Consider the following 27,865-nt stretch of genomic DNA (forward strand, 5'->3'; position numbering starts at 1 on the left):
ATTAGCTGCTTAAAAATATACTGCTAATTACTAATTTTATCATAACCTGAACCTTTGTATTCCTTTTCTAAACTATTGGTTATTACTTTTTCCACAACAATAAAAAAATATAATTTTCTGTAGGCTTGGCTGTAAATGTCATAAACTGTGTACATATTTTCACTCAATAAAATTTTATCCCTTTTTTATAGCATTAATTCTTAAATATAGCTTTTTTATAATTAAGGTCGTTCTGTCCGGAATGGATAGCTTTTTCGTTAATTTAGGCAGGTTACAATTGTCCTATCGATTACAAACTTTGCATTGTGATTCCTGTAGTAGTTAGGTACGAATTAGAAAGCGTAGCAACTCTATAATTGTTTCCAGAATGTCTGAACGTTCATTTTAAATAAGTTGATTTTCAACTTTTTAACAGCAAATATTTATGTGTTATCATTATCTGATAGATCTGACTTTTGGAATACTGATTCCTAGGACAACAAAGTATAATGTTTTAGAGAAGCATCTCTATAATGAAGTACTAAAAATGTAAGTATGTCCTTAAACATTATACTTTTAGTTTTTCAACAATTTTACTTAAAATTTAGTTAGGACTTTTATACATTTATATTCTGACTATTCAGTTCTGAGTGATATTATTCGTTTGTTACCGTTTAAGAGATTTTCTTTTATGGATGTTGTCATCCTTGTTTTTAAGCATCCACATTGATAACCATCTTTGTCAAATTCTGGGATCTTAAGGGATAAGACATAGGTCGTTGAATTTAAATATGCCCACAATTGTGTTTTTGGCCCTTTTAAAATTTAGTTTGTATCAAAATAATGCTTATGAAACTTTTGGTACCAATATAATATACACTCTAATGCCCTCTCCCTACCTGGTCAATTTTAAAATGTTCACCTGTGTGTTAAAATTTTTTATACTTTCTGAATAAATTTCACGGATTTCGGATAGATTCGTTATATGCATAATTTTGTGTCTCAGTTTTTTTTGCAGATATGATGTATATTAAAAGTACATTTGGGGGAAAAAAATATTTTGCCCAAATGTATAAAGAATACTTGGATATTGTGGCAGCAGAATATTTTGTCGTCAATGTCTAGGTTGCTAGTGTAGTCATCAGATATTGGTCAATATGTTCCGTCATGGACAGGAGGGGAGGGGATTTTATCAGGGAATGCAAGAATCTCTCAAAATATTCTCTTATTCTTTATTCATTTTTCTAATTTTTATTTTGACTGCTAAATTCTTTTTATACAAATCACAAAAATATGTTGATTACGGTTTTTTTTATAGTAATGAAATTCTGCTTTTAAAACTACTTTTTTATTTAATTTTATCAATGCGATGGGTTTATAATTCTTTTTGATTGAAACTACAAACAGAAAAGTTTGTTTCAAAAATCAATTTTTTTATTTCGCAACAATCGACAACATGTCAATTCTTTTTGATAGGCTGTCTTTCATTTTTTTGTAGCGAATCTACTCTATAGTCACAGCAAGGAAGGGGACAATGGTTTCTTGGGACAATGGGACGCCAGTCCCCAAAGTTTCATAACATTTTCTTATTCGTTTGACTTTTATTGAATTTTAATTGAATGGTTCCTTATGTGTCTTAGCGATATAACCACTAATTTTAATCAACAGAAGGGATAATTTTGTGAATTATCATTCGGGATTTAGATATATTTATCGGCCATTGTCTTATCCCTTTAGATCTCAGCTATATTCATCATTAGTAAAAGCCGAAAGCTATGAAAACTCTCAAAATGCCTTTAAGTTAAATAACATTAGACGATATGCATTTTAAAACAAAAAAAAGTTTTTTGAGTAGTAATAGAAAATACCAAAAATCCTGTTATAATGAAAAAACTTGAGATAGAAAAAAACGTAAATATCAATGGTAAAAAGGGCCTATATGTATTAACAGATTTAAACGTCACTAAAGAAAAGAACCCCTTTTATAGTATTGCTTTGCAGGTTTTATATAATCAGGGTTGCCAGGGGTTTACCAACACGTATGAATACAGAAAAGCTTCGCTTTTAGAATGAAATGTTTTCACGTTTCGTGGTTTTTAATCTAAATTCCTTTGCCGATTTTTTAACATCCATCTCTTTTTCCTTCCCCCTTTCTCTCTATCTCGTAAGATTAAAAATGTTCATAGTGTTGCTTTTCGGTGTGACATCACTTCCTCTTAAGTGTTTTATATTAAAAGAAAAAGACAATTGAAAATTACATAATAGTCTTAATTTACAGATTATATTTAAAATGTAGTTTTTGATGTCGTATTAAATTGCAATCTTGATTATTTTATATTGTTAATTAACGGTATTGAAGGCACACTGTTGCTTTTTCAAGGTCTAATCTGTAGCAGTACCCTTTCATATCCCCATACCCCTCCGGGCCCCCATCCCCCCTCTCTAGGCATTTCTTGTGTGATCTAGATAAGAAAGGGCGTGGTTATTTACCCCCCCCCCCTCCTTAGTTGACTTATGCACACATTATATTCACGATTATTAGGGATAAAGGGACGTAACACCCCCCCCCCTAACTCACAAAATTTTGTAACATAGAAATTTGATCATGGGATAAGGCATATAGTTTTCAAAATATTTTTATTGCCCTATCCCTTTAAACCTGAAATATCTACACGTTTCTCTCCCTATAGGCATTTCCTTACAGTTTAATTTTCCCCTTTTTTGTTCTATATTTTTTTTACAATTTTATCTCCCTTTAAATATACCAGGGAATTTTCTCCTTGTTTGTCCTATCCCTTTGATATTATTTCTAGGGGGGTGTAAATATTAGACCCCTTTCCCATAGAATAGCCTAAACATCACTTAAGTTAATTAAAAAGCATACCAAGTTTGACTAGCTTGTTTTCCTTTAGACATTTAACAGACAGACAATATGATGTCTGTTTGAGTGTTTGCTCGTTTTCAGTGACCCCTTTTTTATGGATGCTGTAATGGAATTCTTAAAGTCCAGAGTTTTATATTGGAATACATTGGCACTCATTTTAAGAGATACTTCTCGTTTTTTTGCCTTTTTCTCTTCTTGTTTATGCTGCCTCTTTTTTTAGTGTGTTTGTGTGCGTGAATGTGTGTGCGTTTTTGTGTGTGTATCAAGGTCTTAATAGTGTAGCATTTAGGCCACTGCCATGCTTATTCTTAACACTTCTTAAGTTCTTTGGCATTCAAAGAGATGGGGTTAGAGAGATCGAGGAAGAAAGAGAGAGAGAGAGCGAGTGAGGGAGAGAGAGACAAATATGCCGCTTTAACCGGCCCCAGAGGGCGTTGGCTTTTATCCCTCTAGTTATGGGCCATAGGGACAAATAGGCCAAGAGGGGGAAATATATATAGGCCGGGAGAAATAGATAGACCACTTAGAAAAATATGCAAAAAAGCCTAATTTTCCACTAAGATTAAATCGGATGAAAAAAGATTTATGTAAATGCATGAGAAAGTTTTCTTATATTTATTGTAAAATCTTTACTATTTTTTAAAAATCCCATGATAAAAAGCTCCAAAGAAATTATGAAAAAAATCTTCTAAATGGCCAAGACTTTGGTTTGTACTTTTCAGGAAAGATTTATAATGGGTAACAGGGTGGTTTTAAGCTATTTTAAATAGATTTTCTAAGAAGCAACTAGAGAGGAACATAATTTAAAGAAAGCGAAAATGTCACTTTGAAGAATTTTAAAATGCCAAATAAAAGTGTTTTAGTATTCCAAGAAATCTACAAAGGGAAATTTTCTTGGTATTTATTTGTATTCATGTAAAGCTACAAAAATTGCGTATTTGCATCCATTGGCTAGAAAAAAAGATACACTTTTTTCTTTGTTAAAATCTACCAAGATCCTATACCAAGCTTCTTTGTAAAAAGAAACAGAGAAATCAGCAGTTTGCGGTGTCTTATGGAAAAGATATCAACTCACAAAAAAATAGAATAGCAGCGATGCCCCAAGATTTTAAAACTAAAACTTGCGTTATTTATTTATTCAAAAGTACATTTATTTTGAAAATTATAAATGTTAATTTTAAAAATTGTTTTAAAAACTTTGTAAAGTTTATGGCTCCAAATCTTAAAAAGAATGATTGTTTCTTAAAGATGCGAAGCTCATACGAATTCTAACAAGAATTATAGATTTTTGTTTAATAATTGTTTTATTTTTTAGGTACGTATCCTATTTGCGACTATAAGGGCTCAACAATAGTTATTAACTGCTGACATACAATCAAGAACGTCCAAGCTTTTTTTTTTGGGGGGGGGGGAGTTTTAAAAACCAAGATTTTTGGTGCGATATGTATTGAAACTCCCCCGCCATAAAATAATTTGGGGTGTCTTCCGCCCTACAGAGGCACTACATAGGCGCTTTACCTCCCGTCCTAAGTTGGACCTCCTTGCAAAAAATGCAGACTTATAGAACAGCTTCGCATCTTAAAATTGTTGTGGTTTGCCGAAATACTTGGAAACATTGCAAATTTTCTCTTTATAAAACATTTTCCTTTTTATAGTTTAAACTAGGACAATTTTATTCAGTGAAGTACATACTATATCAATTGTATAAAAGCAATTAGGGATATTGAACATATTCGACATAGAGCCAATACTTTAATTGAGACGCTAAAATCTATTAAAAAAGCTGGTTACAACGAAGTTTTTCTCCAGATAAAATATCATAAAATGTTATTCTTTAGATGTTTTTTGATTGTAATAGCGCCGCTTCTCAATACGTATAGTTTGTCCTTAATAGATCAGAATAGTCTATTTTCTCCTCAGCATTTCTCTTCTCTTCACAGATAATCTATAGCTCACTGTATTGCTGTTTAATATTCTTTTCAGGGATCTAAAGGGATAAGACAATGGCCGTTAAATTGATATCCATCCCACAATTTTACCCCTTCTGTAGATTAAAATTAGTTTTCGAAACGTTTGAACACTCAATCTAAATTCATGTCCCTAAAGTTGTTAGGCCAACGAATAAAAAAGCGTTAATTTAATCTTTGGGAACTAGTGTAATAAACAGCCCCTTGTCCCCTCTCTCTCTCTCTGTATTCTTCAGATATTATTAGCTTTCTGTGGCTGCGCCACAAATGGACAATTTTGTTTTAGTCTTTTTATTTTTGTTGCACAATTTGCATCCAAAAATATTATTGTGGCAAACGGCCACTCCATCCAAAAGAAATGCACAAAAAAAACCAGGGATCGACGGCTGCCAACTTTTTTTTGCAATAAAACCACGTTGTGGCTTATTTTAGAAATCCTTTAAAAATCTATAAAAAATATTGGATCATAGAAAGAAAACGAAGTAGCGGGTTTCGTCATATTTTCCAGTAGCTTTCATCCTATTTCTAGTCCCTGCAGGAGGCTCTAATCTTAAAACTTTTCTGTCAGTCATAAAAAGTACTTGAATATTGCATTTTTAAAACTAAAAACTCCAAGTATACTCACATAAAAAGCGGCTGCAAATTCCTGGCAAAAAAAGCAAAATTGACCAAAAAAATATTTGCCAGCTAATGACCACTTGTTTTAATGCCTCGCCTTGTAGGTGTAGGCGTGGTTCTCGAGATATTTATTCACAAAAAAAAATATCAAGTCCAGAGGGATTTTATAATGAGAAACAATCTTGCACCTGTCTTAATTTTATTTATATATTAATCACATTAAAAAATTGTTATTAGTTTATCAATGCTGTTAAAATTGAAATTATTCATATTGTAATTTTGTCCATTTCTCCATTTTTTTAGTAGCGAAGCTACATTGTATGTCACTTAGTTCTGCTGTCCTTTAGTGATGCTTTGAGAGTCATTTTTATAGAACAATCCTATATTTGATATTCTTTTGGAACTATAATTTTCTCGGCTTCTATAGGAAATTGGCTAATTGGCGTTTCTTGATTTTTAAAAGCGAAGCTTTTCTATAATTAGGGTCGGTCCGTTCGTCAGTCAGTCCGTCACGGATAACTTTTTTCGTTAATTTAGGCATGTTAGAATTGTCCTATCGATTTCAAATTTTGCATGGTGATTCCTTTAGTAGTTAGGTACGATTTAGAAAGCGTAGCAACTCTATAATCATTACCAAAATGTCCGTACGTCCATTTTAAACATGTTGATTATTTTACTTTTTTAACAACAAATTTTTATGTGATCTAATCATCCGATTGATCTGATTTTTGGTATATTGATTCCTGGGACAACAAAATATAATGTTATAAGCGAAGCAACTCTATAATCAAGTCCTAAATATGTAAGTATGTCCATAAACATCATCCTGTATAAAGCAATTTTTCAACAAATTTACTTACAATTTTGCTTCAACTCTTATACATTTATATTCTGATTATTCAGTTCTGACACTATATAAGTGTTCATGTCCGTTTGTCCTACCGTTTCAGTGCTTCGCTTTTATGGATGTTGTCATCCTTGTTCTTATTTAATTAAATCGCTTAACTAAAATAAAAATTGTTAGATAAAATCCAGAAAGTTAAAAATAAATCTGTAAAAAAATTAAGAACCGTTATTTCCAAACTAAATAAAACGGATAATTAATAATTAATAAAGCCTCTAGCATAAATATCTTCATTTATATTATTTAAAATTATAATTCATCATTTAATTCATTTAAATCTCGAATTATGAAAAGTTTTAACATTCAAGATTTTGAGAATTTTAGTATTTGTTCAAATTAAAAATACTGAATGTTAAAAATACATCAAAATATTTTTTGATAATTGAATTTTTGACCACATAATGCATTGATTATCAATCCTTTGACATATTATGGGGTTTAGACGATTTTTTTTATTTTACGCTTAAAACTTTTCCTATTGGTATCTTAAGGGATATGACAATGGGCGATAAATGAATATACATCTTCAATGATATGTAATCAAAATATACTCATATGGGATAAAAAATTATCGGTTGAAAAGATAGTACACCACTATTTTGTAAGAAACTAAGTACCCAACAAATAAGATAACGCGGCTGTAGAACTTGGGGTACCAATGTAATTTTAATTCCAATGTCCCCTCCCTTCTTTTTTAAAAGCGAAGCTTTTCTATAATTAGGGTCGGTCCGTCTGTCCGTCCGTCCGTCAGTCCGTCACGGATAGCTTTTTTCGTTAATTTAGGCATGTTAGAATTGTCCTATCGATTTCAAACTTTGCATGGTGATTCCTGTAGAAGTTAGGTACGAGTTAGAAAGCGTAGCAACTCTATAATCATTACCAGTTTTTCAACAAATTTACTTACAATTTTGCTTTGACTCTTATACATTTACATTCTGATTATTCAGTTCTGACATTATACAAGTGTTAATGTCCGTTTGTCCTACCGTTTCAGAGCTTCGCTTTTATGGATGTTGTCATCCTTGTTCTATTATTATTGGGCAACTTTCTGTTTACACTTTTTGGGTTTATTTAGCATTATAGACAATTTGATTTAAAGTACAAAGTTCATGTAACAATGCATTTCTATTTTCTTCTATGGTAACTTAAATGTCTTTAGATATGACACTGCTTTATGAAAATGGAAAACGTCATCTTAATGACAATCAAACGCTTTAAACAGAGTTTACAGCAATTTCGATGGCTGTTATTAAAGGGGTAGTTTCGCGAAATGCATTTGAACTTAATTTAGTGAACCGCATATTTTTTCCTAGTTAATGGGTTAAACTACATTTATATAGCATATATTTGAAATAAATTCAATTTTCTACCACGTAGTTTTTAAAATATCATGACTTGAAAATTGTCTTTTTGTGATATAGGTGTGCAATTTAAAAAGACGATTTTCAAGTCTTGATATTTTAATAACTACGTGGTAGAAATTTAAAATTCTTTCAAATATATGCCATATAAATGCAGTTTAACCCTTTAACCAGAGCTCGATCTTTAAATCGTTTATAGGTGATTTAAACCGGGGCGATTCATTTGGCGCACCATCAAATTATTAATATCAATCTTTAAATCGAATTTGCATGGGCGATTTGAATCGGGCAGTGGCGCGGGCCCGGCGCGGCAACGCCACTCACCGAGTGGCATTGCCGGTTTAAATCGGGGTGATTTATTTAATAAATAAATATTTTTTTTTAATTACTTTAATATTTAATTGCAAAACTATTGTGAAAACATTTTTATAGTTATTTTTAAAATAAATTATATATTAATGTTTTATATAAAATACCATGCTGACACGGAATTTTACATAAAATGCCTTACTGACACGGCTTATGTAATAAAGTTGTACTGGCGCGGATCGATATTTTATTGAGTGTCGCAAGCGATTTAACAACACCGCGCCGAAAATCTTTTAAATATCAATGTTTTATAGGCGCGCTGTGGCTAACCACCAGCGCACCTACAAATCACCTCTGAATCGCCCCGATTCAGCGCACTATAAAAACGATTTAAAGATCCAGCTCAGGATAAAATATGCGGTTCACTAAATTAAGTTCAAATGCATTTCGTGAAACTACCCCTTTCTCTTTATGTAAGAAATATATGAAGATTTTTGAAATTCTTCTAAAGATTTGTTATGCAACTTAGATGTGACCACGGCCAGTTAAAGATCAAAGATAAAATGAAGCATTGTTTTTCAGTGTAATTTTAAGTGTTAGAAATAGGATTCTAATTTTACTAAAAAAAGGAAATATTGATTTTTATCTACCTATTATATTTGTTTTTCTCTTGATTAAATATCCGCCTTCCTAAGATCGAAATATCCAAAAGTAGAAAAATACATGATATGACCATATGCGTTCTTGTTTTTAATATCTATCAATCCATATCACAAAATGCAGGGATAGTAAAGGACAAGTCAATGGAGTATAAATTGATAAAACTTCTTGATTTATGATTACAATCTGGCCCCTTAAGTAGTATAAAAGTTATAGAAGGTAAAGTTATGACACTACTTGTTTGTCCAAACCATTCAAGGTATAATAATATTACTCAATATAATTAACCCAACGAGTTCGTAAAACTTTGGGTACATGTATAATTTACAGTCCAATATCCCCCTCCTCCCTGAAAAAAGGTCATTGACACAAAACAAAATGTCTGTGATTTCAAAAAATTCCATTTACTTGATATTGGTTTTCAAAAATGTTATCAAGAAAACAGGGACATTATTTGTACTAAAGTAGCGCAGCAATAACAAGCTAAAACAATTTTAGATTTATATGAAGTAATTTAAATCTATTGGATCTTTTGATATAATCTATAGAAATAAGAAAATATGTTGATTTGGAACCTTTAATATCCCTTCTACAGATTAGAATAATTGGTTGAAAAGTTTGGACACTATAACACCCAAACAATATTCAATAAGTGCCTATTAATCCTTGGGCACAGGCGTAATGTCCCCTCTTTTCCTACTATTCTTGGATGTACGAACGGACAGACAGACTGACTGACATGATAAAGTTGTAGAATAACTGCTTTACAAAAATCATTAATCTACAAAGGTATGATCTAAATCTGTTAAATCCAGATAAAAAAGGAATGATTTAAAGACAACTAATGGATTTAAACAAAAACGTGTATTATTTACTTACTAGGAAACGTGATTCTCATTTTTTTTAAAAGAAATCCATAAAAAAATATTTTGTCACCTACCGTTAGTTAGAGCCAGAAGGGAGAAGACATTGGATTTTTATTTATTCTTGTCCCTAAAGTTTTAAAACATAATCTCACAGGCTTTGGGTAACATAATCGTAAGTTAAAATAACCCAAAAAATATGTGGCCACTTAGAAAATGTTATGAGTATAAAGGCCACCTAAAAGGTTTTAATTTTAATTTGATATCAAAATGAGAAGCCTCCATACTTTAAAAAAAGAAAATGACTTATTATCTGAAAAAATAAGGCATAAGAAAAGTATTTTTATTAACTTTATAATTTACTTTCTTTGTTCGTCCGTCAGTAACTTTGGGGGGAGATGTGATTTTCTCTGCTGCTATCTAAGATAGACTGATGATTTTAAAGAGCAACTTTTTTTATTCCGTCAGTCTGTCTGTAATTCTACCATATTTTCATAACGGTATAATGATTTTGATCATTAAACATCTGAGCTGGATCTTTAAATCATTTTAGTGGTGAGCCAGATCGGGGTGAGCCGAATTTCAGTCAATCACAGCGCGGCATTTCATTAAATGCTGTGCTCTCAGGGGTGGAAAGTTGGCTCACCCCGATCTGGCTCACCACTAAAATGATTTAAAGATCCAGCTCAGATGTTTAATGATCGGGGTGAGCCGAATTTCAGTCAATCACAGCGCGGCATTTCATTAAATGCTGTGCTCTCAGTGGTGGAAAGTTGGCTCACCCCGATCTGGCTCACCACTAAAATGATTTAAAGATCCAGCTCTGCTTTTTAGCACTCTTGTCAATTTATGATTTTTTTGGCTTCTCTACTCTAGGATGTTGTCATTCTTGTTTTAAATCTAGTTGTTTAATTATGACTTACATTTAGACTGTTTGGGAATAGTCCCTTTCGTAACATTCGATTAGTGGCGATTCTTCGTATTTTCAAAATGTTTTTATAGGTTATTTTAGGTTAGGTTAGGTTATATTGGGTTAGGTGATTGCCCCACAGGGTTAGGTAATTGGCCCCGCAGGGTTAGAGCCACCCGCAGGAGCTAGAAATAGGAGAAAAGCTACAGTGAAAAACACGAAGAATCGCCCCATAAGGAGCTATGTTACGAAAGGGACTATACCCGACTTTTTTCTTAAACTTTTTCCCTGATTCTGACTTTAACTTTAATCTTTTTAAAGTATTTCTTTACACAATAAGTTGTTCAACCCTGTTTTTGGGGTTAACTGAAAATATTCTAGTTATAAAAAAAGTAGTAATAAGATTATGGGAAAAAGTAACCCAATAAAAAATGATAAAGGTTGTACTTATTGTACTAAAACAAATGTGTAAGATAAAAATTCTATTGATATATGGTTCTTTTAAAAATGCGGTAAAAAAATTGAAAACTTGTTTTCACTTATACTTGACATTTCTACTTATACCCTTAAGGAAATAATCATCACCCATTTTTGTAGTTAAATAATCGTACTCTAGATTTATATAAGATGTACTTAAAGATGTTATAAAGGTTAATTTTTTGTCCATTCTAATAATTTGTTCGTGTACTTAACATTATTTCTAATACTAAGAGCTGCGCCCTTAGTGTCTAAAACTCCTTGCCATTTAGAGTAATGTTAACCCCTATCAAAACTTTAAAATTTTGACGCAATTTTGTGAAAAATAGATTAAAACAGGTATATTAGGATACATCACTAAAAAGCCTAACCAAATTATTTTTATTATTATGATAAAAATCAGAAAATTCATTTGATCACTTCTAAATATATAATGGAAAGCCAAAAAATGTGAAATATTTAGGAAGATCTTATTTTTAAGAATGTAAAGAAAAACTTTGACCAGTTGATGCTTATGTTAAGTTAGGATCCAAGAGGCATTTGAATAAATATCCACTGGATTGGAACCTGTTCTCAGCCAAACTGTAAAAAATGTATAGCATCGTATTAGAATTTTTTACACTGATATTAAAATAGATATCAGAAAATTAATACTAGTCTTGTTAGTCCGGACCTTCGGCATCTTGGGTGTAATAAAACTGGTTTTAATCTTATACTTTCCATAGAAATCTGTCTATAATAAGCGGCGATAAATAACTAATATTATTGATTAGAAAAATGCATTAATTTATACCTTATTTAACTTTTAGATGTATTTAGATTGATTTGATATTTACAAGATATGAATCAATAATTGCATATAAAATAATTAAAAGATGAATAATTAGTTTTTTTTTATATCAAATATTTTTATTGTATTCGAATTGAATAAACCACTTTGCAAGTAGAGTAAAAGCATAATAAAACCAGTAATATATACTTCTCTAAAAAGTAAAAGAATGTGTATAGACGTTCAAAGGTGTAGGCAAAGGTTTTTTTTACTTTTTACCACCCTCAAACTTTAAAACCCCTCATTTTAAAAATATTTTAGATAATTCCCCTTAAACCTAAATAACTCTTCATTCTATCCCCCTCAAAATAAAAAGCTAGCTTCGACGTCCTTGAGAATTTCTGACTTTTTATCAATATTATTAAAATATTTTCTGTAAATAACTGAAAAATTAAGATTCTTTTAAACATTCAGCGCAACAGTTGTTAATATATACACATTCTTAAAATAGCTTCTTAAATGATGTCATAACACACACATACACACACACACAAAAGACAAACACACACACACACACGCGTTTCAAGGTCATTCTTATAAATGAGCTTTATTTTCATAGATTTTATATTTTTTTTTATTTTTAAGGCATAACTTTTCATTGAAACTAATCTTTTTTTTATTTATACATCTTAATAATGTATTTGTTATATTTTAGGTATGTTTTTGAGTTGTATTCTATTTCAAATATTAATTTAAATATTTGTAAGATTTGCTAATATTGAAAGTACAAGTATAAAAATTTAACTATGAATTAATTCAACATTTTTGAATTTCTGAAAAAAAAAGTAAAGGAAAATGACCCAAAACTAATATCTTTATAGTGGGGTTTGTGTTTTAAAATTAAAATTTTATTTTTAATCCTTAATTAACTAAAAACACCGCTTTTAACAATTTCTAAAAATTGGGAGAAGAAATGGTTGTAGATTAATTAAAGCTTTATTTACCTCCTCCCTGACATTTAAGCTAAGCGTCTAACGCCACCGTCATATTTAAAAGTTGTGTTTTCACATCTACTAATCTATCGCATTATCAAACCTTCAGAATCGCATATTATTACACCAAAGTAAGTTTCTTTGTCATTATTAATTACTCCATCTTATTTGTTTTCTATTGCGCATTTTTGCGAATATGAAACACTATGCAGATGTTACAATATGCGGAAGTGAATACACACAATTTCCAGACAGGCCTTTCTAGGTTTCGTAGATTTTTTTATGCTCAGTTGCTTCACATCACTATAACAAGCTATCAAAACTGTAGATTTAATTGTTATATTGTACAATGAAGCATCTTGTGAACCAAGTATTTTATATTTCTAGACATGATGTAGTTTAGAATTAGAGATTCATTACTTTAGAATGTTTATATACTATTTGAATCTGATTGTTATTTCTAGCGTTTAAAATATCCTAAATCCTTACTACAATAGATATTTGGATAAATGTATACTTTTTAAAGACACAATTACACTTTTAGGACACTACTTCATAGGGATTTATACCCTACTATATAATATTTCTTAGTAATTTTCTCTATTTTTATTGAACTAGTTCTAAACAAGGTGTGCATTAAAATCCGCATATGTACCACATTTTTTAAATCAATAGAACCCAGAGAGAGAGAGAGGGAAAAATGGGCTGTTTATTACACTAGTCCCCAAAGTTTTATAATAAGGTTTTCTTATTCGTTAGCTTATAAACTTTGGGTACTTTAGAATTATAGATTGGCTGATTGAATATGTTAAGTGTTCAAACGTTTCAACCATTAAATTTAATCTACAGAAGAGGTAATTTTGTGTATCATTATTGGGGATGTACATAAATTTATCGGCCATGGTCTTATCCCTTTAGATCCCTGGTATTGGTGCTAATAAAAAGCAGATGTAATATTATGCGAAAGTGAAGGCACACCATTAAATATTGTTGTTCTGTTAGCTACCCTCTCTCTTTCCGGATCTGTTGGCAGCATAATGTTTTATTTGTAGTGCAGCTACTCTGTTTTTATGTTTGTCTGTCTGTTCTGCTATAATCTTTTTTTTCTTGGAGAAAGAGGACATTGGTCTGTAAAATACACCGATACCCAAGGTTCCATAACTATGATATTTTATTTGTTGGCTAAAAAACTTTGGGACTTTATTGGTCACTTCCAATCTAGCAGGGGTCCAGACTTTTCAACCAATAATTTTAACTTACAGAAGATAATAATTTTGTTAAGTTAGCTTAAACTTGTCTGAATTTAAAAAAAAAAGTATGTCAATTTCTTTTAACTTGCAAGATTAAAGATAGCAAATTTTAAAAGATAAGCTATTAGCATTATATTTAGGGAAAAACAGCATATTAGTAATAATATAGAAAAATAATGCGTTAAAAGGACGTACGGATTGACCTTTCCTATAGAGTAGCTACGCTACTAATAAAACAACGAAATAAATTTTGATTACCTCTTTTGCGATAATCTATTTCATATACTAAAATTAGGTATTGCATTTCCCGTTGTCATTTTGGGAATTATCATTATTTTACGTTCACTCCTAAAATTCAGAGAAATGTGGCAAATTTAACCAAAAGCGTGCAGAAAGTGACTGTAGGGATGTGTGTCAACCCCACGAAATAATTCCACCCTCATTCTCCCCGGCCTTTTTTTGAACTTTCTTGACTGTCATTGTAATTTATAAAACGGGTAGTTATGTTAATTATCATCAATCCGGAAGACAATTTAACATACTTTTAAAAAAATATATATATTATTTTTTTTGGTAAACATAAAATTTGGACAGAATTGTGTATGCCAAACCGCAAAATGGCATAGGAAATGCGCGACACTTTAACCCTTTTTAGCAGATTTGTATATAAATTTTAAAATACATGCAGTTTACTACTAAGTGGCTAGTCGATCACAGAAATCCCTTCCTTACTCTAAAATTAATTGGAAAAGAAGGGGGAGGGGTAATGATTCTTGTGTTTGTGTTTTACTTTGGGTAGATTTTGGTTATTACTGGTTAGCCTGACTGTAAAATATCAATGTGTTTTTCTAAGAATAGAACATGATAGCCGTCAGCTACAATAGGGTATTCCTATCCAGTTTTTTGTTTAGGAATGATATTTTTTGCCCGATGGAATAAATGATGGAGCGATAGCTCATCATTTATTCACTATTTAAGGGGTCGTTTATGTGAGAATGGAAATTTTATTAGTAGATATGAAATAAATACACAGAAATACTGAATGAAACGCTGTCTCTCTTGTAATAGTTCAAGTCTTTTTTACTTTTTTTTGTATTTCGGAAAGCTCTGCTGATCAATTAAGGCATCGTCCTTTCTATCGGCTTCAAACCTTGCCTAGCAATTACTGTAATAACGAGGCAAACTTTTGAAAGGGTAGCAACTCTATAATCATGCCAGAAAGATTTCATAATTATCTTATTCTTAGTAATGTTAATTCTAAAACTTGTAAACAACCAACAATTTTATAAGATTCCAATACACATCCAAACAACCATCCAAATTGATGCAAACATACCAATGAAATGTGCATGTGTATATTAGATTGCTATGTGTACTTTCCTTAAAATACAATGGTCTACATATACTTTATATGGACAAAATTACTTTTTAATGTAATAATATAAACGACTATGCAATTTGATATTGTTGTAAATGAATCTCAAATACTTGTTTATTTCAAATATTTTCCCCTTAAGCTTGTCCATTTTCAAAGTTAAATTTTTGTCCCTAAACATTACTCGTGTACCATAGTGTATGATTTAGGCGTGTATTTTGACCTTCATACATACTTGGTAGGCAATCATTTCCGCATATGTTTCACATTATCAAATTATTTTAACAGCACAAGTTATTTGCCCCTTCCCCCTTTGCTTCACTTTGTTAATTTCACAGTTAAATACGAAAATATTTTTTTTTAAAAATTTGAACAAAATGCGCATTTCTAATATGCGGAGGTGAATGTACACCAGCGTGCAATCTAGTGCATATAGCCGGTAACTAGAGTATCCTAGAGTGAGCACAATAACCCCCTGCGGGGCTACTAAACTATACCTAATACATATATACTGTATAATCTAGTGCATATAACCGGTAACTAGAGTATCCTAGAGTGAGCACAATAACCCTGCGGGGCTACTAAACTCTACCTAATACATGAATACTGTATAATCTAATGCATAAAGCCGGTAACTAGAGTATCCTAGAGTGAGCACAATAACCCTGCATGGCCTTTTAACCATACTTCAAAGATACACATAGTATACAATCTAGTACATGAAACCGGCAAATCAGAGTATCCTTGAGTGATTACAATTACTCCTACGGGGCTCCTCTAGGACATATTTATTACTTAACCCTTTAGAGCCTTACTAATCCTAATAATCTATTTATACAAATATAACAGTACATGGAAAGGGGATCTACTTAAAGATTTTAAAACAAGGATGTTGAGTATATTAAAATAAACTTCTAATATATCCTCCTCTTAACTGAAAACTCAATTGGAATAATATTAACTTATTTTTTTATATTTATCCAAAGATTGAATGAATAATTCTATCATAAAAAAACTACGTAAATTCTCGTTTTCTTAAAATTAATTTAGATTTTTGATTAACCTTACCTTAGGTATATAATTAAGAGTTAGACAAAGCAATCCTGAAAACAAGTTCAGTAAAAGCTGAAATTTTGTATCAATATATTCAGAATTCTATGAAACATAGAAATATATCGTAATTTTGTACATTTTGTATTTACTTAGAATTTCTTAAGAAATAATTTAATTGTGAAAATAAATTAAAATGTCACTTTTAATTACAATTTAATTAGTTAAGGTTTAATTTTATTTTGGTTTCACTTTAGAAAAAGATTTAGAATACCTTTGAAATTTTCTTTTATTTAAGAATTTTACAGTAACTTTATTTTATTAAAAAAACCAATGTTTTGATTGACGTTTCGCCAAACAATTGGACTGAATTTTAATTGATTGAGTGTCTAATCGTTTCAACCACTAATTGTAATTTACAAACGGGGTAATTTAGTGCATTATCATTAGGGTCGCACATTAATTTATCGGCCATTGTCTTATCCCTTTAGACCCCTGAGTTCTAGCAATATGCAGAAAAAGTTGTCGAGGAATGGGGTGAAACAAAGCTGTGTATACACTTCCGCATATGTATCATATTTTCAAATCATCATGTCTACATACTATTAAAACAGCACAATTTGCCAATTCTCTCTTTCCTTTTTTTGCGAAAATATAAAAATGTGCGGATTTGATTTTATGTGATAGTCCTTCAGGGATCTAAAGGGATAAGACAATGGCCTATAAGTTTATGTGCATCCCCAATCATGATGCATAAAATTACTTCCTCTGTATATTACATTTAATGGGTAAAACGTTTGGACACTTAACATAATGGTCCAACCAATCAAAATTAACTCAAGCCCTAAAAGTTCTTAAGCCAATGAATAAGAAATTATTATAAACTTTGGGGACAAGTGTGATAAACAGCTCATTGTCCCCTCTCTCTCTATGATAGTGATTGCACAAATATGAAAATTGAAAGTGCTGTTGGAAACAAAAGGAAGTGGGTTGTGGCAGGGAAATTGGGGATTGGGGGGGGGGGGAGGGATTTAAGACAGATAGATAATGAATCGATGCATATGAAATATAGGACTTGATAGGTATTCGAACATACCCACAAAATAATCAAAGTCATGTACTAAAATCTTTTTTCCATAATCAAAACTATTCTATATTCTCATGAAAATATTACCTATTTAAAACTTGCTAAAAAAAGATTCGAATAGTAAATAAAATAGAACTTTTTTGCAAATTTCTAGATGCATTAGACATAAATACATTATTTAATACCAAAAAAATTGTTTGAAAGAATAAACACCAAATATGAGATGTAAGAACTGATTAAGACGTGAAGATAGAGCAATTCAGAACACATTGAGAGTAAGCCATCACTTACGTTTAAAAATCCGCCAAATCTGAAAATCCAGCAATTATTATGTAGTAACTACATATAATAAGCGACAAACTCTAAATGGCGTTTTTAATATAAACAAACTTTATGATATAGCAATATTTTAACGATTAATACTTTTTTAGCATTTTGGTCAGTTTGCACTGCTGTTATTTTGACGGAAATGGTAGGTTTACCTATACTAAGGCCCTCTTGCTGAATTATAATTGGGGGCTACATTCAGCAACAAAGGGATAGGACAATTGAGAATAAGTTACTTTTTACTTCGCTTCCCCTGTTGTGTATTTATGTTTTCCTTTTTTCTTTGGTTGATTTGATGCAAGTTTAATTCATCTAGCAATGTTTTCTTTTTCCCAGGGTCAAAGTTTACTCGATTTGCTAGGTATAAGTTCCATAGAGGGCATATAATAAGTCTAATATTGAGCATCTGCATAGTGGTCCATCGAGGATTAGTAAGTAAGAGGATGATTAAGCTTTTACCATGTAGTTTCAAATTTTAAAAAGAAGTGGATTTATTATAAAGGGGGGGGGCGAAAGTGACACTTTTTGAAACCAAAACTAAGAGTCAACAAAGGAACTCAACTAAAAAAAGGGTTACAGGTCTGAGATTTTGCATGGCAGTTGCTTTATAGGGGTACAATATGGAACTGTGAAGAAACGGCGGTGCAACCGCCGAAAACCGCCGTTTCCCGCCGTAATTTTTGTTGCCTTTTCTCGGCGGTTTTCGGCGGTTGCGCCGCCGTTTCTTCACAGTTCCATAATGTACCCCTATAAAGCAACTGCCATGCAAAATGTCAGACCTGTAACTCTTTTTTTTAGTTGAGTTCCTTTGACTTTTAGTTTTGGTTTCAAAAAGTGTCACTTTCGCCCCCCCCCCTTTGATCTTACACCAGATTATCATGTACTCTCTAATAAGTGAAGCGTGTAGCTGGCTTAAAAAACGCTCTCCCCATCCACCACTTTTACCCCCTCCCATCCCAACGGTTAAACGAACTAAGCAATAATTGATGTCCATGTTAGCAACCTAATCATAACCTAACCCCTGTCAAAATATCCATCTATATTCTATATCCATTTAGAGAAAAAGTTTTAATAAGTTTTAAGTATAAGGTTTGAGTTTGAAATGTACTTAATTATAGGATTAAATGTTAAAATAATCTAATTTCTGATTAAGACAAATTATAGCTAGTCAATTTAGTGTCTTCTGAAATTAAGTAAAATTAAATTACAGATTACAGTCATCAAAATAAACTATTGTTCAATTTTTTGCTATAATGATTTTATTTATAGAAACAAAGAAAATATTTAGTATTAAATACTATTTATGACTGGCAGAAAACCTGAAGGCAAAAATATCCCAAATTGTGTAGCGTTCCAATTAATGAAATCAACCTTGATCATGATGAACAGATAGACTGTGAAATTATACCCTACTGGACACAGTAGAATATAAATAGAAGTTTTAATGATTTTCCAATTAAAATTTGAAGTTTCACAAAGCCTCTAAAAGCTTAAGGTCGTTTGGGGCAGTAATTATCTGGACTGCATTTCAACTCAGGTTCACAAAAAAAAACACGAAATATACTTAAACTTGTCAAGGAAAAGTCATAGATTTCCTAAACAAAATTGTAGTCCATTTAATCCAGTGGCTTTGAAGATAATCATTTAATGCTACATTGAAATTATTTAAAGCCAAAATATTTTGGAGGATAAATAGATGTTCTACAAAATTGGAATCTTAATTTAGTAACGAAAGGGTTGATTTAAACAATTTGAATTTCCGTATTTTTTCCACTGTAGTTTATTTTCATTATCTTTCCTATAGTTTCATTACTATAACATTTGCAGCCAACCTATATCTCCCCTGTTAGTAGCGCAGCTACTGTTCATGAGGTCAGTCTGTACGCCAATTAGCAAGCTTAGTCACTGTAATAGGATAAGTCGATATTCATATATTCCAAATAATACAAAAAATATATATATATTAGTAAATTAAAACTATTGGTGCAAAAGTTTGGATACTCATAGTTTTGAACCAACCAATCAAGATCCGGTAAAAGTACCCAAAGATTATAAGCAAACAAATAAGAAAAGAAATTTACAGTCTACTGTCCCCTCCCTCCCAGAATATGTCTACTTATCCAAGTTAAGCATCGTGAAATTATTAAATTGAAATGTCGATAATGATTCAGGGTTGAGGGTATGGGTAAACAAAATAAACAGATCTATAGTATAAATGTATATACAGATAACTACCTCCCTCCCTTTTTCAATGACCTTATTCGTCTGCTACCAAACTATTTTCTGCTATATGGCTGTGTTAATACACAACACATCATTGGTTGATTTTCAATGACTCAATTGAGAGTCGGCACAGGTACAGTTATTTAACCCTTGCTTCTGTTAAAAAAAAGAATGATGTTATTATATCAACATAAAATATTTTATATATTGTTGGTATTTACATAATGTAAAATTAACTTTAGATTTATACAAATGATTAATTTTATTTTATGACATTTAGTCGCCATAAACCGTTAATATTATTATGAATCAAAACGCCTAGATGCAAATTACTAATCTATATATATTTTGGGGAAATTTCACTATCCTTCAATCCCTGCAGACGTCGATAATTTGCCTTTTTATTGGAGCACGATGTCTTAAAATTGTAATTACACTGAAAAAAAAATCATTAAAGGTAGTTTTATTTTTCATTGTTATTTGGCATTGAGTTTCTTTTTTTCTCAACAAGAATGGCTACAGTCATAGTTTGCGTAATTCTGTTTGTATATATAAACAGAGCTGGATCTTTGAATCATTTTAGTGGTGAACCAGATCGGGGTGCGCCAAATCACTATTAAAATGATTTAAAGATCCAGCTCAGTATATTTCACCTTGAGAATACAACACAAATTAAAGGAAAAATAGTTTTTCCGCAGATAAAATATCCCTTTTGTTTTCCAATTCTTCTTGGTAAAACTTTTTAAAACGCACTTTTAGTACAGCCATAGACTCCAAGGGTGAGGGTGAAGGGGTGATTACTGTTTAACCCCTTCAAAAATTTGAAAAATTACACCCCTCAAATCTTTCGAACCCCTCACTTATCCCTTTGGAAAAGCTTGGACGTTCCTGAGTTCAGCTACACTTTATATGAATGTAATCATAGCAGTTAAACATTTTACTACTTTATCTCAACAAATGTTGAGTTTTTTTCAGGGATATATAGGGAGTAGGCAATGACGTTTAAAGTTATCTGCAGTCCTTTAATTCCCCTAAAAAGTGCATAATTTCATATATTTCGGGTAGGAGGGGACATTTTACTGTGTTTTCCACTGGTACCCAAAATTTTATAACCACGTTTGGTAGAGCAAAAACATTGGGTACTTTTATTAGATTTTGATTGAATGGGTCCAAACTTTACAACCATTAATACTTACCTACGAAAAGGGTAATTTTGTTTTTTATAATTGGGGATGTATGTATATTGATTTATCGTTCATTGTCTTTTTCCCTTATCCCTGATAATCTCATATGGCAGAAATGATAGAAAACAAACTTAACGTCCATTGTCTCTCTAAATCTCTGGGAACTTTTTTTTGCCATGTTGTATGATTCACCTTGATTTCTTGACCCCTAATTATCAGATCATCCTTACTTTTTTCATACAACAAGAACTATTCTTTCCAAAGGATTCTACTTTTACTAAAGCAAATCTTGATAAAGAAATATGTTTTATTTTGTCTGAAGCTTAAGATTTCGATAACTACCGAACTGATTTAGTTCTCCTTTTTAGGGAAGCTTCCCATGTTTATCGGGGAGTTTTAAGGCTATTATATTTTTATGTTTAAGCCTTGTGATGGTTATAGACCACTTTTCTGTCCCAATCTTACCCTTTTCAAGACAAAGTCTTTAAATGCTAGGGGTGCAGCCGCTTGTATATCCTTCATATCCTAAATGAGATACTAAACGTCTTTTGTGTTTTGTTTTGCCAAGTTGGGTTATATAGAAATTAGGAGAGCCCTCTGATAGCTAAAACTCCCGCAGGATATGAGTCTTCTTCTATGTCCGACTAAATTTTTAAAGTATTTAAAGATGATTACTGAATAATTATTGAACTTTTTAATGGCTTTTTCATGACCAAATTCTAAAAAAGCAAAAAAAACTAGATTTATAACTTTTACTTTAGTATATACATATGTAGATGCTTTGCTATCGCTGAATTATACTCAAATTCACAATAAAACTAGATTCACACAGACGTCATACACACACTCACACACACACACTAACACACAAACACACACACACACACACATATTAAGATATGCTATTGTGTGGCTATATGTCTATGTGTAACTCGTTGACAACTTAATAATACCACGGAAAAGTGTTCTATTCACCCAGCCAACTCTTTTTTTTTAGCTATGAATTAATCATTCCTTTTCATAGCATTTAGTATTTATGGATTCGAGTCCCAGCATACTAAGTAATGTTAATGTTAATCGGAAGGGAATGTCTTGACCAATAAACAGCTACATAAAAAAACCATGGTAACTTAGAACTTTCAGATAAGGGTTTTTCTTTAGTATAATGCACTATATTTAGTATGTTTTAAGTGTTATCAATAAAGAAAATGAAACAAGGGGTTGGATATTCATTATTCATAGTATGTTTTGAAATTTTGCTAACTAATATTTTAGCAATTTTGCAGGGACGCTCTCCCTATGCCCCTGATCCCAATTGAGAACATTTCAACATAAAGGGTCATTTCAACATCCACTAATAATAAAAATGAGGGCTTTTTGTGTTGGCCATAGAGTAGGTATTTGCAAGAGTAGGCAAGTTGACCAAAAATTCTCTTCTTTAATATTTTTCGTTTGTATTGTTTAGTAATCTTTTTGAGTAGATTCCCTAAATGTATGCGTATGTTTTACTGTCATTTGACTGCTTAGTCGACATCTTTTGAAAGTCTATTGATACAGAATCTCAGCTGTTATAAAAATAGAGGTTTTTTGATAGATTTTCTAAACTCCCCCCCCCCCCCCCCCGGCCCCCCCTTCTGAATGTTGTTCTAATGTACTACTTATTTACAATGTTGTTCAATTCCATGTTGAGCCTTTTTAAAAATTTTAGCTAACAACATTATAACCGTATCTTAGATCTTTTTAGAAATATGTTGCTTTTAGTAAATTGTTCAGGGCTATTAAAATTATTGGTGGGCATTCACCTCCGCATATTATAGTTTATGACAATTGTTTTTTATTCGCAAAAAAAAACCATAGGAAATAGATAGGAATGTTTTTTTATGCAGAAATCTAAAGGGATAAATTTGTGTACACCCCTCATGATTATCACAAAATTACCCACTCTATGAATTACAATTAGTGGTTGAAATGTTTAGACACTCAACATAATAAACCAATCTAAATATAAGCGAACGAATAAGAAATGTTATCATAAAACCTTGGGGACTAGTGTAATAAACAGTCCAATGTCTTCTTTCTCCCTGGTTTTATGAGCGTGAAACAAAAGGGGCAGGTAAAACTTGTGCTGTTGTAATAATATGCGATTCTGGTTACTTGAAAATATATACATGTGCGGAAGTTAATGCACACCTTCTATTAGATCATACTAAATATCCTATATATGGTCATAGACGAATAGAATAGAATTGTTAAAAAATAAAAATACATCATGAACGTACTTTAGTTTACTGAAAAAAAAGGATAAACAAAAATCATTCCAATAAAAACAGTTTGAAAAAGAACAGTAATGTCTAATACTTGCAGGTTTTCCCGCCGAAAAATACTGAATTTTAATATTTTATTGAATTCGGGCAATACAAGTTCATAATTTTGAAATCCGTCTATAAATAAGGTATTCATTTCTTCATGGGTTGTTTTAGGTGCCCTGACAGTCGAACGTACAATTTTAAGTTATAAAGTAGCTTCGCAACAACTAGTTTACTTTTGGCAGATTCCTTAATTTCTGAGATTGCCCAAGGACGTTTAACATTGACAGACATTATTATATTGTTCATTTCATTGTTTGTGTTTTTAATAATTCTTTAAATGTTGATTTTGTGATGGTTTTATGAATGCTAGTGGCTTCGCCCTTAGCATCTGGGGTCTTTTTCTAAGTTATACAGTAGTTACTCTCCCTCTATATAAAGTAAAATTTGAATAGCCTTAAACCTTCAGAGATCTTTGTTAAGCTCCTCTAAAAAGGAGAACTCAGTCAGTTCAGTAATTATAGAAATCCTAAGCTGCAGACAAAAAAAAACCTTACCACTTAGTATTATAGGATTTTAGAACAAACTTTATTTTAACCACTTTGTGTAGAATAGCATGAAACCTGCCTGAATTGATATACATATTAATGATTAAAAAGGTCTCGGCAGTTCTTTAGACCTTTAGATGCTTACAACAAATAAAACCAAGCAAGAATAATCTAAAATCCCTCTTACATCCGTAAAATGAAAAATGTCAACGATTAAAACAATTTAAACTTTTGAAAAGCGGTGTAAATTATCTTATACATAAAAGTAGATTTTTAAAAATATCTGAACTTTTTAATACTACATTCAAACATCTGCCTTGGGTAGCCTTTTACTCTTATGTACTAATATTGTAACATAATATCTCTAAAACCTTCTGGAAGGCAGAGAGCTTATAATTATAGTAAGAGTATAATAGGGCTATAAGTACCCTATTAAGATTCTGGAGAGGTCTGGATGACGGGAAGGGACAATGGCGATGAATTTAATCTTTATTTTTAATCTAGGAAACGAAAGGCAGAATTTTATTGATTGACTGTATATCTAACTGGTACCCAAAGTTTTATAAATACCTTATCTTTTTGTTGGCTAAAAAAACTTTGGTTTCTTTCATTGCATTTTTATTTTATAAGTGTGCAAACTTTTCAACCAATAATTTTTATTTAAATAAAGGATATTTTGTACATCAATTTATCGTCCAATTTTCTCACCTTAGAGATCACTGGGAAGATTACCTAGATAATCTTCTATTGACCTATCCCTGGTTGATAAACACAATTTTTGAACCCTAATCGGGAACGCCCTTTTGTATGCTTTTTAAATGGCATTAATAGGTCGAAGAAGAAAGGGAAGGCAATTTTTAAGTTGTTAGACATGTTAACCAGAATTGAATTCAGTTTTCATAAAAGCAGGGATTCTAAGTGATAAGACTATGGACGAGAAATTACTCCCCAATTTTGATAAACAGAGTTGACCCTTATTTTAACATTGCAGTTCAATGTAACCTCCCTCCTCCTTGCATAAAAAGGTTTATTTTTTAATGTTATTGTTTTTTAAAAACAATTTTATGATTATTGAGAAGTACAATTTGATTTTAATAACTAGGTATATTGTTTGTAACATAAAAAATTTGCAAAATGGTTCAATATTCAAAATAAGTCAAATAAAAGGTGGAAAAATGTTGTATCTTGCTATGTTAAAAAAAGCTCAACAAAAAGAGATGCAATTATAGTTTTTAAGTCTGAGAGGGTTTCTTTGAGACTTTTTCTCGCCCCCCATTTCTTCCCTCTTTTTTTCTTTAATAAGTCTGACCTTTTATATACTATTTAAAACTGGTGTTCTTTAGATAACACAACAAAGATTTGCAAAAAAAAAGTTAATTACACTAGTGTCTGGTACCCAAAGTTTTTTAACACGTTATCTTATTCTTTGGCTCATAAAATTTGTACTTTGATTGGTTGGTTCCAAAATAATAGTACTATCCAAACTTTTCAACCTATAGTTATCATCTGCATTGGGGATATGAATGTATTATCCATTGTCTTATCCCTTGAGATCCATGTTTACAGCAATTGGAATATCTCTTTATTGGCGTCCATTGTACACAAAAGTACAGTTAATAGATTATTCAAAATTTCAATTTGCGGATTTCTTTTCTCAAATTTTGATTTGTATCTGTCTAAAATTTATATGCCCATCTTTCAGATTGACATACTCTGATGAAATTTTTTGATTAGATGAACTCACGAAGACTTCGTTATTTATGAAATTCTTATTTTATTTTATTTAACAATTTGGAAAGACAAAATTTTAAAAATCATCTACTTGCACTTTGTCAATTTTTTAGGTTTTTATCTAATGATTAATATTTTTATTCGACTTTTTAAATCAATGAATACATCGCGTTAAAGGAAGGATACATTTCAGTAAAATTTCCATGTATCAACTTTAAATTAACTGTTGTTCTTAAAATGAATTAAGAACATTTTTTGTATATTATAAAAATGACGGATCAATATAGGTCATGTGTTTTAATCAGAAATTATTTTAAGGTGCTTTCTCTTGAATTGCTTACAGAGCAACCCCCCATACCCTATTTTGAAAAATAAATTAAAATAGAGGCGGGGGTTAGTTCTTAATATGCCTGACCCATGCGGGGCTACCTAGTACCCAGTATATAATCTAACCTAACCTGACATAAAGTAACATTTAACAAAACCCCCTCCACCACATTGTTTATTTTTTTTTAAATAAGGGGGGAGGGAGGATTCAGTGCTCGACAAGGCACTTTAAGGGAAGTTTATTAGATTTAAAATGTAATTTTGATATTTTAATTGCTTTTCTAATAATATTTTTTTTATTACAGCCAGCGAAGTTATATGGAACAGAAAGGCTGGGATGTCTTCAGAGTTTTACCCCCAGAACAAGACTCAAGGAAATTATAATCATCATTTCATATCATCAAGTGACTTTCAACCAACCAATCATTAGTAATGGATATATTATTACTTGGATGTTACATCAGATTTTCAGGTTCTCTAATAAAGTGAAACTCACAGCGGGCTAAAATAACGATATCCCACATCCACCCCCTTTACCTTATCCCCCCCCCCTTCCTACTGGATGACCAATAAATGAGTTTCATGTGAGCAACCTAAATAGACAGCAATTTTTTTCCACTGTTAAAATATCTACGTACATTCTATATCCATCTCAGTAATAGAAATCTATAACTTAAAATTGTTATTATTCACGTTTTGTTTTTAAAGACTATAACACATTAGATTGAGCTCTTCTGTGATTTATTGGCAAATACTTTGAGGCCTTATTGCTTCTCAATATGTTCTTTATATTAATAATAAAAAATGATGATTATTTTATTTTCTGCAGTTCTGAAGTATCAAAAAAATGGCTGGGAATCACAGTGAAGATATTAAAAATACTCGCATACATATTTACATTTTTAGTAGTTTTAGGAAAGAAATGTCACAAAATTTTAAAAAAGATATCGTATTAAAGTAGTAAGGTTTATTTCTCTGTCCGTTAAGATCTGGGTAACTAATGAACCGATTGAGGGGTCAATTTAAGCAAAGCTGAACATGGTCCTGGGAAAGTTTTAGTCAATTTTCATTTAAAAATAAGACTTGTGATGAATTTAAGCTATTTTTCTAACCCCTTCCTTCCATTTTAATAAGCGCCCCTAGATGCTAGGGACGCAGGTGATTGTATTTTTTCTGTTATGGCACCGGTCTTTTCTAACCATATTTGTAATTTTACAGATGCATGTGATCAAATATTACTTTGAATTAAGTAATTAGTTCTATATCATTAAAACGATTTTTTACAAAAAAAAATCTTATGTGGCATCTATTAGTTCAAAATACTACAATTTAGACAAAAAAAATTTGATACTAACACTTATACCAAAGGATTCAAAGGTGGATTCTAACGTGTTGATAGTATTTATGCCTATTTTTACAATACTATGAAAGCTAATTTAAATTCAAAGATGAAAGTATATTCTAATTTCCAACCAACCCAAAACTTAAATAGGACTTTAACAGTCCTTTAAGAACCTTTTAATGTCAAATAAATTTTGAGATTCCATTGTCAAAATTTTGCAGGATTCCTTCATAACATCATTGGACAAACCAACCTCACCCCCTCAATATCAACGAATCCTCGTATAGTCGGTTTGACCACCTAACTCCCCCCTCTGCATCTTTATAGAGAAAACTTAAGTTTCCAGCTCCTTTGGGACTTTCTAGATCTGCGGGGATTTACTAACCCTTTTTAATAAACTATACCTATCATTCAGAAAAAGT

At 31.3% G+C, this 27,865-nt stretch overlaps 1 protein-coding gene across 4 annotated transcripts in view; it reads left to right on the plus strand.

Annotated features, from left to right (window-relative positions):
• Positions 1-27,865, plus strand: part of kkv (hyaluronan synthase-like protein kkv) — a 110,095-nt gene that overhangs the window by 49,315 nt on the left and 32,915 nt on the right. For all 4 annotated transcript variants that reach the window (XM_080164979.1, XM_080164980.1, XM_080164981.1 and 1 more), the window contains exons 3-4: positions 26,407-26,473; positions 26,929-27,011. In XM_080164979.1, coding sequence (XP_080021105.1) covers positions 26,407-26,473; positions 26,929-27,011 — 150 coding nt within the window. The remainder of the gene's footprint in view (positions 1-26,406; positions 26,474-26,928; positions 27,012-27,865) is intronic.

The sequence above is a fragment of the Acartia tonsa genome, chromosome 6 (assembly GCF_053477335.1).
Source record: "Acartia tonsa isolate MP-2025a chromosome 6, ASM5347733v1, whole genome shotgun sequence".
NCBI classification, from domain to species: Eukaryota; Metazoa; Arthropoda; class Copepoda; order Calanoida; family Acartiidae; genus Acartia; species Acartia tonsa.